This window comes from Accipiter gentilis, chromosome 8, assembly GCF_929443795.1.
Source record: "Accipiter gentilis chromosome 8, bAccGen1.1, whole genome shotgun sequence".
NCBI classification, from domain to species: domain Eukaryota; kingdom Metazoa; phylum Chordata; class Aves; order Accipitriformes; family Accipitridae; genus Astur; species Astur gentilis.
Window position 1 is genome coordinate 6471390 of NC_064887.1, and position 11566 is coordinate 6482955.

General features: G+C 48.9%; 1 protein-coding gene across 1 annotated transcript; it reads left to right on the forward strand.

Annotated features, from left to right (window-relative positions):
* Positions 1-2381: 2381 nt before the first annotated feature.
* LDLRAD1 (low density lipoprotein receptor class A domain containing 1) lies at positions 2382-6759 on the forward strand. The gene is made up of 6 exons (XM_049809257.1): positions 2382-2402; positions 2809-2863; positions 4462-4593; positions 4991-5128; positions 5686-5814; positions 6614-6759. The coding sequence occupies exons 1-6, from the start codon at positions 2382-2384 to the stop codon at positions 6757-6759; spliced, it is 621 nt and encodes a 206-aa protein (XP_049665214.1).
* Positions 6760-11566: the final 4807 nt, after the last annotated feature.

Here is an 11566-nt window from a genome sequence, read left to right on the forward strand (position 1 = left end):
TGAAGAATTTGCTACGTGTTGTACTTGTAAGCTCTTGTCAAAGTATCTTCCCTCAGTAAAATCAGATACTAGCTAGGCTGCAGTAATTGAACTGTTTCTCAAGATTTCTAATCTAAATGGACTATTTAAGCTATCTTGGCATTTGACTTTGCAAAATGGCTTGTCCTACTCATTTTTTCTTAAATGTTTGACTTCCTGACGTCTTCATTTTCAGAGGCTGCAATTTGGGTTTGATCTCTGCCCAAGACAGCTGTTTAAATGAAGGGCCTTAAATTATTGAAATTGCAGGAGGAAAGCGTTTTATATTCTCTTTAGGCACGTGTTCAACTGAACTTGTATCAGCATTTAAATGGAATCATCTTGACACAAATGAGGCAACCTTCTCAAGCATGTGCAATTCATTGCTGGCAGAAATAGCCATGGTACATTTTGGGGGGCTTGGGTGGTTTTTTTTGTAGGTGCTAAAATTAACAATAGTCTCCTATCATACTGATATGCTGATCTGTGTTCCCTGTTCAGCTTCTCTGATCTTTGGCAAAGATTTCTTTTTTCTTTTCTTTTTTTTTTTTTTTTTTCCCTTTCAGAAGGGCTTGCTTGTGTTTGTTACCTCATTCTCGTGAGCTCATTTTTCTGAACTATAAGCAGTCTTTGATGTGGGGTAACTGCTCTAAAATGCAACTGCCTAGTTGGCTATAGCTGAGCTAAATAATCTTGGTGTAGGAAATAGATGATGATAGATGTCAGGTCTTACAGACATTTGCCTCTAAGAGTGGGTTTACCCCACATTTTAAACATTTCCATCATAGATTGTTTCATGGGGCATGCATAGCTAGCCTGCTTGACCTGGCTCTTACATGGGACTCTTGGCAAACTCACAATCACCTAATAAGCTTTCTGAAGGCTCAAAATAGTCCTTCTGTATCAAGTCTGATTAGAAACCAAAACTTCCTTTTTTAAAGAGAAACAGATCTGGAATTTAAGATACGCAGGTTTTAACCCTTAGTCTGTCATTCTTCCATATTGTAGCAGGTGCCCAGACTTGCAGACGGTTTGCTGCTTGGCATTTGGTGTTTTCACCCCAAATCCCCCTTGGAACAGGAGAGCTTTCTAGCGCCAAGTTTGACGGTGATGCGTTCCTGTGAGAAGCTTCTGCTTTGGACAAATTGGTGTTGCCATGCCGAAGACGGAGCTCCTGAAAGACTATATTTAATTCTGGCTAGTCTGGGAACGGGTGAGTGCAGGGTTAGCAGACGCCCTTGTCAAGAAGCGTATATTAACTCGATGTAATCGGGAGTGAGTTGTACGTGTGGGGATGGAGAGGGAAGCAGCCGTAATTGTTCCTCCATGTCGGGCATTATTTGGTGCTTTGAATCAATTCGAGGCAACTCTCTTGGGGCCAACTTATAGGCAATATAGCTGCCAGCTTCTCCTCCGAAGCCCCAGTGAGCTAGTTTTGCTAGTGCTTGGGGGGGAATCATGATATGTGAGGTGGCAACAATTTGGAGGCACTTGAGTCCCATGAACCCTCCTGCGAGCAAGAACGCGGGCTCCTCGAACACTTTATGCCGGTGCTTTTTCTGCCCCCTACCCCCACGGCAAAGCTGCCTGCTCACGACATTTTATCCTCGAAGCTGCAAAACTCCGCTCCGCGTCTGCTGTGCTGAGACCCGCAGCCAGTTTCGAAGGCTGCCATCTATTTGTGAGTTCCCGTTAGCTACAGGCTGAGCTGCTAAGACTTAACTGCAGGCCTGGAAATTCAAGTATGTAAGTAAGAGAGAGGACCCTGGAGGATTTGCTATGCCAGTGGTTGTTGCCCAAGCAGGGAAGCTATTCCAGATGGTTGTATCCCGCACAGCTCTGCTGACATCTGATCATCTTGTGGGAGTCCGGGCTGATGCTGCTACAAGGTCAGCGTCTCGGCTCTGTCTTGGGAAGGAGGTGGGTAGAAAGGAGACGTGGATGAAGGTGATCAGACTCTCTTCCCTCAAAAATTCATCATGAACGGGGGTTCTTCCTGACCAGCGCCAGGGTAAATGCAGTTGGCATCAGCTAGGGGTGAGCGTTCATCTTCCAAACTGGTGTTGGGAGCGGCAGCGGGGTTCTCGACATCTAAAATCTCCGTGTCCTTTATGATTCACCTAATGCCCTGCTGTGAAATCAAGATGGAGCCAGGAGGAATGAGAAGCAAACCAGAAACCCCGCTTCCAACCACAGCTGGAGCACTGCCTTCCTCGTCCTCTCCTGCTTGCGTGTCCGGGCAGCAAGCACGCTCCTTGCTTTCCTACCTCTGTTGGGTTTTGTATCCTGGTAACATCACTCATGTTAAGGTGCAGAAAACTCCCTGCGGTCCTTTGAGCTGCTGTGAGGGCTGTCTGGAAGGCATGAACAAAACTCACCCCCAGGTACAGTCCTTCTCTTCGGAAAAATCTTATGTGCAGCTGTTTCCTAAAGTATGTGTGTTCTTGATAGTGGTGTTTGTCTGACCTCTTTATCACTGGTTTCTGTGAGATTTCAAGTTGTTTCTACTTAACCTAACGATACAAAAGGAAAGTATTGATACGAAGCACTGGACTTGCATTGGTGTTTGTTTTACAAATGGGTAACTAAGATTTAAAAGGTGATCTGATTGTTTGCTGTGTGAATTAAATCTGTGCCACGTTTCCACTGAGGCAATTTTTGCTCGTATGTAAAAATAAAGGAATACATTCTATATTCCTGGGTAAGATGGTATGAGAACTAGAAAGGCCATACCTTGCGTGGTTACTGCGTGCTGCTTCTGTAAACAGTCTTTTATTCCTTTCCTTCTAGAGAAATGGTGATGTAGCTACTTTGGATTCAACGAAGTCCTTCTCTGGAGAAAGAGGTAACAAATAAAATGCAGAGCTTAACATTTTTATTGTTAAAGTATAAATCAACTGAAACTACCTACGTAATGTAAAATACAACCAGTATTTATGGTCTGTTAAGACCGATTTCCCTGTCCCCCTCCCCTCTTCTGTGTAGTGAAACATCCAGACCATAAAATTAATAAACTTAAGCTGTTCTTTGCTGGCCTGGAGTTGGCAGTCTTACGGTATAGTAGCATGATAGGTAATCCTTGTCTGTCACAGAAAGGCTCATAATGAACTTGCTATAGGTTTTCTATATGTTTTAATAGCCAAACTGCAGCAAATTTTGTCCTTATTAAGAAGAACAAGGTGGAATCAAACAGAATCAATCACAAACCTGTAGATCGTGTTGCAACATTTCATCACTGCCATTACTTTATACTCGTGTCTGTTTGCAACTGTTGTGTCTTCTGGTCAAAGGTGTTGCCTTGTAGACAGAGACATGCTGTAATTCACCACTTTTCTTTCAAGCTGAAATGTTCTGCGTTTGATTCCTGCTCAAGCATGACGGAGAGGGTGGTTACTGCAGCTGGGATCCCTTTGCTGTTGAGCAAGGGCTGTGCCTTCACTTGCATTTGTACAACACAACAACTAAGTAAATACGAAGCACAGCTAAGACAAATTCTAACTTTTTGATCAAAGCTCTTTAAGTTCAGAAATGCCAAAATCCAATTATGCGTGCAGGGTTGTCTTAAGTGACGGGTTATGCGTTTCTCAGATGATCACATTAATTTTTTTTCTGTTGGTCTGGAAATAGGAAGTAATGTGAGAAAATACAATGTTGGTTTAGGGACGAAGCACTGGCGCTGCAGAGAGCTGAGATGAGGGCAGCTGGTCGGCGTTGCTCTTGCGTGCGCTGCTGTTGTGTTGCAATGACTGTGGGTTTGGTCTTTAGCTTCCGGATCTGGTTTGATTTACAAACGTGACTTTCTGAAAGTTAGAGTCCCTGGGAGGCTGCTGCCCTTTGTACCCTGGAGATGTCTTTGGGGAGGGAAAGGGCTGCTCTTTGGCCATTTCTCACCATTTTGAGCTGATAATTCAGCCTCATTCTGTGGGAGTGTTCAAGTCCTGGTTGGGGCAGAAAGCCCAAAGTGCTGTGAAATTAAATTTTACCTCTTGAGTTTTGCTGAGGGCTCTGGGAGGGCACCTTTCCCAGCCTTATACTGACCTGCCCCGTGTTTTGGCTGCTCTCGCCATGAAAATGGCACTGCTGTCCCATGGGGTCGGGCTGGGGCTTGGCCTCCTCCACCCTTCTGCATCCAAGTGCGTTGGGTGAGCTCCGATGGAGACGCGGCGTTTGCACTGGTTGGTCCCACTGCTCCGTAACGGCAGCACGGTCTCTTCCACACCGCAAGCAGCGGAATTCCCTATGAGGAGGTGTTTAACATCGGAGTTCACCTTTTAATCCCCAACTATCAATCCCTAAAACCCATCAGCCCCCCGCCAGTGCAAAGCTCCCGAAACATCACCCTTGCCTCTCCGTGCCGTTCCCTTCCGAAACATCCCCGAAATGCCGCTCAGCCCCTCCGGACCCTTCCCCAGCCCCTCACCTCTCGCTCTTGCCTCCCAGTAGACGGCTGCTGGCCACGCAGCGCCCGTGTGGGCTGCACGCGGAGGCACGTCTGCATCTCTGCCGCGGCACTGCTCGTCCTCGCTGCCACCGTGGGCTTGGCGGTGGCACTGGGACTCCTGCTACACCTGCCAGGTTGGTATCCGGAGAGTCGTTATTTTTTTTTTGGTAAGGGAGGCAGAAAATGACGTTGCGCGAGAAGAGCCTTCGTATCCATCACCGTGCGTGAAGTGGCGCTTCCCGGTGCGGACCGGGAGGAAGGAAAGGGAGCAGCAGGATGGTGCGGGGCTGTGTCAGCCTGTTCCTCGGCTCCGTTGTCCTGCTCCATCGGGCTGTGGTAACTCTGGGTGGCACAGTCGTGCTTCAGACTACTGGTGTAGTTTTCGGACCCTGCTATGAACCTACCAGAGTTTAATCCTGGCCCTTGGTTACCTCCAGAACAACAAATGAATTTTGGAAATCCCCCTTTCTTCCTCTTGATCTGTTCCTCATACCATGAAAACGTTGGAAAATAAAGTATTTCTTGCTTCAGTGAACCGCTTCTGTGCAGCCTCCAATAACCGGACAGGCTTTTTGTGTGACGACAGAGCGACCTGCATCCCGGCCAGCCAGGTCTGTGACAGACTCAGCAACTGCAGGAGCGGAGAGGATGAGCAGGAGAAGCTCTGCAGTGAGTGGTTTTGTTGTGACTGTCCTCCCCGTGCTGGTCTTCCTCTTGTGAGACAGAGCAGCCGGTGTCCCTCTAATCCTGCTCTGCACTTCTGGCCACTTACGTGAGCAGATAAGCCTGGTAGATCCTTTGTAGGGCAGATGCTGAGAGATGGCACTGCCCAAAACCCAGCGGGAGAGCCAGGAATCAAAGACTCCAAGCTCCTCTGATCTTTCTAGGTTTTTGCTTGGTTTTTTTTAAACCACGGTGCAGTTTTCCTCCATTAGTTAACCTGTATGCCTATGTGGTTAATTTGTTGTCCAGATACCCTGGAAAAAACCTCACTAATGCAAAAGCATGAAGCACCCCAACTCTGATTCCGGCTCAGCCATGAGCATCCCTTTCCCTCTCCAACCACAGCTTCCCTATCTGCAGCATCGTTCATGCTCTGACACCACACGGGGAAGGACCGACCAACCCCCCATGACGGCAGCCTTCGGTGGCTGCTATCCCCGTTTTAGCCGGTGCATTTGTGCCCGGCGGAGTCGAGAGTGTGTCCTGTGTGTCCTCACTTGCAGGTGACTTGCCCCGCAGCCTTCCGGGATACCTGGTTTTCCGCTGCAGTAACCCCGCATACTGGGTCTATGCCGATCAGAGGTGTAACGGGATGAACGACTGCGGAGACTGCTCGGACGAGATGGGGAGCTGTAAGTCTCTCTTCTGGCTACTGTTAGGCAAAAGGTCTTTTTTCCTGATGGATTGAAATAGGTTGTACAGGTGAGGTGCTCACTGATGCTGCTGGAAGTGCCTGGAGGCTGACATCCACTGCTGAAACACAAAATAGCTGGGGTAGGACGTGCGTATGAACCGTGCGGGCTCCATCCCATCAGCTGCCAAGGGCTCTGTGTCAAAGCCTGGTGGCAATCGGGAGGGGAGAGGCTCCGTGCTTTTTTCCCAGCCCCAAAAGTCGCTCCTCCTTTGTGGCTTGCTGAGTGTGGAGTAGTTTCATCGTGATGTGTAGCTGTAGGCAGCGGCGATCGTCCAAACTGGCCTTTGGTTGTTGGTCAGGAGATGGGTAAGTCTCTGAGCCAGGGGGACTGCGCATGTCTCAGCAGCTTCAAAGCCATCTAGATCCTTCTCTCGCTAAAATGAGCAGCAGGTTTGTTCTGAAGTCACCCCTCTGGTTTTGAGCCTCAGGTGAGACCTGCCTGTATCAGCAGCTTTCTCTAGAGTAGCTTGCTAAAAAAAAAATAATAAATTGCAGCTAGGTGTTCCTCCCAGGATGGTACGTCTGCCATGAAGGCCATCGCAATGTCACGCTCCGTGGTTGTCTCCCACAAGTAGCACCAAGCGAGTGTCCTCTTTGGTAGATTCACAGACGCAGGGTCATCACCAGTGGCTTTTCAGTAGCTGCCAGGGGTGAAATGGTAGCTACCCGCATAAGAGAGGAGGGAAGGGGTCAGTGCAGCAGAAGCATTTCTGTTCCCTGTTTTCCATCCCTCCCAGTGGCCGCCTGCCCCCCATGCGGGTCGGAGTGGTGGAGCTGCAGCCCTGTGCTCTACGAGTACTGCTCCTGCGTCCCCAGGAGGCTGTGCCGGGACGGCGTCCAGCACTGCCTCAGCTGGTCCGATGAGTATATCTGCAGACCGTGAAGTCTTGGCACCCGGCAGCGCTGGAGACAGCAGGGTGCTTCCTGCATCGTCACCTTGAAGCCTTGGTGTCCTCCTCCTCTGCCACCCCGCTTGGGAAGCTCCAAGCCAAGCAAATCCGCAGCAGCAGCGCGCCGTCCGCCGCGCAGAGACGCTGAACGGGGCCGAAGTGCGTATGGCAGCCCATGCTTCAGGCTAGACGCTGGCCGTGGGACACCTTCAAGGGTTCTCCTGTCCCGTGAGGGTGAGTCCTTTCCACGTGGGCAGAGCACCGCCTTGCAGCATTGACTCGGTGGGTTGCGTGCGGGCTGCTGGAGACTGTTCACCAGCTGCTGCCAGCACAGATACCGTGTCTGGGCAACCCTGGGCGAGGGGTTTCTCCTGTACGGACGTGCTGGTGCCTTTGCAGGCAGCCAGATGAAGGTATATCGACCATAAAGAGCAGGAGCTGAGTGAGGTGAGCCTTTCTAGCCTTTGGGTTAGAATTTCCCTTGACACGTCTTCACGCTCCTGATCCTCGCAGGCAGGAGGAGAAGCTTGTGTTTGTCTTCAGAGCACGTCCGCAGATGGTTTCGGGAGCAGCTTTGAAGGCTCTGCGCCACTGCTCCCAGGATGCTTCCTCGGGGATGCTGTGCTGCGGATCGCACCGTGGGGAGCTGCCACGCAAGCCGCCTCCTGCGCTCTTCTCAAACCATGAAGGCCAATGTGGAGAGCGTAATGGCAAGGAAAACTGAAGTGGAGAGCTTTCAGGGTTTGTGGGGATAAATCACCGTGCCCCTGTGACCGTGTAGCTGTCCCTGCAAGCCAGGGCAGGGAACAAACATGTATATAAAATGTACTTCTCTCAAGGCTGCGCAGTTTTGGAGCAGCAGCTTAACAGGTTGAGAACAGCCGTGGGGCTGGGATGCGTTTGCACTGAAGTTGGCAAAGAAAGGAGAAATAAAAGTCACAGCCACAGCCGCAGAGCAGAGAGCAGCAGAAAACGGAGTGCCGCTCCCAGGGCGCTGTGGGATGACATGGGATCTGTTCGTTGCTTGTTTCGTTCCTCTGCCAGCAAAGCAGGATCAGGCGGCCAAACCTTCAAAGCAGTTTTCAGGGTATAGATATGGATGTGCCACTGAAATTTAGGGAAGATACGGTCTTTCTCGTCTCCTTTGAAAATCTCATCGGTGTCTAAAACACTGTCTCTGAGAAAAACCCACATTTACAGTGAGTGCACTTACTTTTCTAGGCCCAAAATAAACATCAGGCAATCTTCTTCCCACCACCATCCCGGGTCATAGGTCTTTAAAAATAAAACCCTGTTCACTCATTTCCTCTCTGTCCAGTGGCCTGCAAGCCTGCATGTCACCATGACTTGTATCAACGGTCAATGTTTCTTCTAATAGGTCACTAGGATACAGCTGTAGATCTGAGAGATCTTTTAAAAATAGCTTTACAGTATTCTGACTCATATTTCACCTGGAATGAGATGGCCAAACTCTGCACAATGGAACCGGTACTACAGGAAACTTTTATAAGCCGCATTTAATAACGTGTCCTTCTCCACGTCTGGCTGGGATGGATGGCTTGCTTTTTCTGTGCCTGTAAAACATTACTGCAGTGCATTCTGTGCTGCAGCTCGGAAGAGAGGTTAGGAGTTTTCTGGGTAAACATTTCTCACTTGCAAGCTTCCAGCCTCAATCAAAGCCTGGAATGGAGATGCATGTTTTTACTGGAGAGTCACGGACATCTAACGCTTCGGCAAGGCTGAGCTGGGGTTGGTAAATAAAGCCTGGCTTATTGTAGTTGCTGTTGTTCCTCTTGTTACCCCAAAGTATGTTCTGGGGCAACTAATGAGGAAGGCTTGCAGCATTTCTTAAAGGAGCTCAAGGAGGGGTGATTCAGAGGCAGCACTACCGGGTCAGCCTCTCCTTCCTGGGGGAGAAAAGCTTCTTTCCGATTCAGATTTGGTTCAGCCTGTTCCTTGGCTTTGAAGTGGGAGGATGTGCAACAAGCGCTCTGCATTGGAGGGGGCGGGTGGGCTATGACTGCTGCACGCTGCTATGGGGCAGCGGTCAAAGAAAGGTGGGAGAGGATGGGAAGAAGAATCTCATCCCTCATGATGGAAACTGTATATAGATAACAACTGTAGCTGGTAAGGATTGAACTAATCAGCTGTTAAAAAAAAAAAAAAAACCAAACCAAAACCACAGAAATCCTCATGCTCAGCATAGGGCCCAGCCCATAGGATTGGTTAAAAAAAAAAAAAAAAAAAAAAAATCTGCTCTGTATCAAAGATATTGGGACAGCCATGACTTTCTGGAGGCTCCGATGTTTGCTGCGGCTGGGAGGAGGATGCTGGTTAGGCTGACCCGTATGGCAACTGCTGTATTCTCCCAGTCCAATATTTGCTGATCGTTGCCACAGCTCACCTCTGCCAAGTTTTAAGATGCTCCCAGGGGTGAAGAGGAAAGGATCGGGGCACGCAGCATGTGAGTGTGGAGAGTCAGATGTGTGTGCTTGCTGTGTGGAAGGCTGCTTCTCCACCACAGCAGAGGTCAAGTGGTGGCTTGCCTTGGCTGGATGGGGACGATGTTGGGATCTGGGAATTCTTGCTTTATTGTGAGACATGATAAAGAAGGCAAATTCCTGGCTTAGGGCAGGGAAGATTATTGTGCCACCTTCTCTTTCCTTCAGCAGGAAGGTGAGGAAACTGAGGCAGGCTTAGAGCGTATGGAGGATATCCCTGGCTGCAAAGAGGAAACCGAACGCGGTCTTCCTCTCCCTTTCTGCCAGCTCTCAGCTTTGTAATTGAGCTGAACCACAAAGCAATGGGGTCAGGAATGTGATCTCTGTATTTAATGTAGCCAGTAGAGTTTTACCGGTGCCAGAGAAGATGCTGACCCACCCGGTACCTGCAGGGTAGAGCCCCAGGTTTGCTCTCTGGCCGATGTCCCTGTTATCAGTTCCCAGCCAGCGCTCCTGGGAGGCCAGAGCTGTGATTGATGGCCTCAGGTTAGGAGAGGGGAACCGGGGACTCATCCTGCTCTGGATTTACACCTGTGAAGAGACAAGCCAAGAGACACGGGAAGCAGCGGTCCACGGGCAGCAAGACTCAGCAGCCAGCCTGGAAACAGCCAGGGCTGGAGTGGGCAGTTCAAGCAGGCACTTGGCTGAGCCAATCTGTTTCAGGGTGAGTCTCCTCCTGTGGTTTTCTTTCTTACTGCCTCGTTCCTGGTCAGCAGAAGGCTGTGTGCCTTACAGAGAGCAATAAACAGAGACTAGTGGGTTGAGGACATAGTGGTAAGTGTGTCGAAGTCTTAGGATAAAACTTACACAGTGGTGTGTTTAAAAGAGGAAGTCTGCTGGTCAGCAAGAAACCGAAGAAAAGGAATAATTGTACCAGGGATGGAGAGCGTAAGAAACACAGTGCTCCGAGACACCTCTTGTGAAAAGGAAAGATGTACTGTATTATTTTACCAACAAGCCTGTGACCTGGGCAGACTGTTCATGTCAAATCACAATGTGCCTATTTTCCAGCTCAAGGCATCAGCTCCCAGCTGCTTTACTGATGTGAAATGGAGTATACAATTCTCCGAGACGTGCATCTCTCCGTGGTCAGATTAGCAGATCTCCACAGTGGTGGAAGGACTAGCAAAAGAAATCCATGGTGAACCAGAAGCCAGCTGCAGGAGGAGGATTATACTTGAGCACCAGAGTCATCTTCCTCCCTGTTAGAGACGCTGTTTTGCTAAGTCACTATTTGTGCCATTATTTGTCTCAGCAGAGGGCTGATGTAGTCATCAGCGGAAGCTATTAATAGCCTTGAGTTTCTGGGGAAAAAATGTAGGGCTTGAATGCAAGTATGCTTGTTTTGTTTGTGTGTAGTCCTTTTTTTGAGGAAAATTCAGCAATAAAAGAACAAAGAGAGAGAGGGGGTTAGCTCTTTATGCATTTTTGAGGTGAAGCTCCTTTTCTTGGCCTCCTCATGATTTCCAAGGATGCGTTGCTTTTCATGTTGCTGAACTATGGTAAACAACAGTGTAAAGGGAAGATATCCTCTAAGTAAGCACTGATAGAGGAAACCTGTAGTTAATTCTTGGCCTAAGAGCACAATGATGGTCACAGTGCCCAACTCATGGGCACTGTGTACCTCAGCCAATTTTGACAGAAATACTCAGGGCAGGAATTCAATGATAAACACACCTGCAGCATTACAGCTGTGCTCCTGGCTTCAGACAGACCACACAGAATGAGTCTGAGTGTCTAGGGTTTTTTACAGCAGATATGTGCCATTTGAATTATAAACGTCCCTGAATGTTTTTAGATGGGGAAGTACTCTTAGTGTATTGCAGGCATGCACACACACCAAGAATGGGTTTTAAACCACAGAATGAATGCTCTCAAATGCAGCGTATTTGCTTATAAGGGAGAATATATTACAACTGCAGAGTCTGATCTCTACAGTAACCCAGTTTCAGCTTTCATTTCCTGGGCTAAAATGAGAGAGATATGGGACTTCTGTTCTACTTTGGATTTCTGCAGTAACTGTTACCGAGGGGTTACTGTCTCTCTGCCTCCCTCCCCTGGGGCCTGTGCTTAGCCTCTTCGCTTCCTCCCTTTGTCAGAGCTCTATCAGCACAGCCTGGTGCTTACAGGCTGAGGTTTATGTTCTACCAGCACCGTTAAAGTCCCAGGGCACTTCACTAGCACAGTGCAACTTCATTTCAGATGAGCTGCAGCGATTAGTCTTCCAGCCCTCAGGAGGCAAGAGAAGAGGGATGGGACCAGCTATTTTTGTGAATGATAGCTTTGTCAGAAGAAATAG

Bases quoted from the DNA above. Each gene is read 5' to 3' on its own strand.
- LDLRAD1 (XM_049809257.1), top strand. From the start codon at position 2,382: ATGAACAAAACTCACCCCCAG. The intron at 2,403-2,808 runs GTACAGTCCTTC...CTTTCCTTCTAG, and splicing joins TGAACAAAACTCACCCCCAG to AGAAATGGTGATGTAGCTAC. The intron at 4,594-4,990 runs GTTGGTATCCGG...TTCTTGCTTCAG, and splicing joins ACTCCTGCTACACCTGCCAG to TGAACCGCTTCTGTGCAGCC.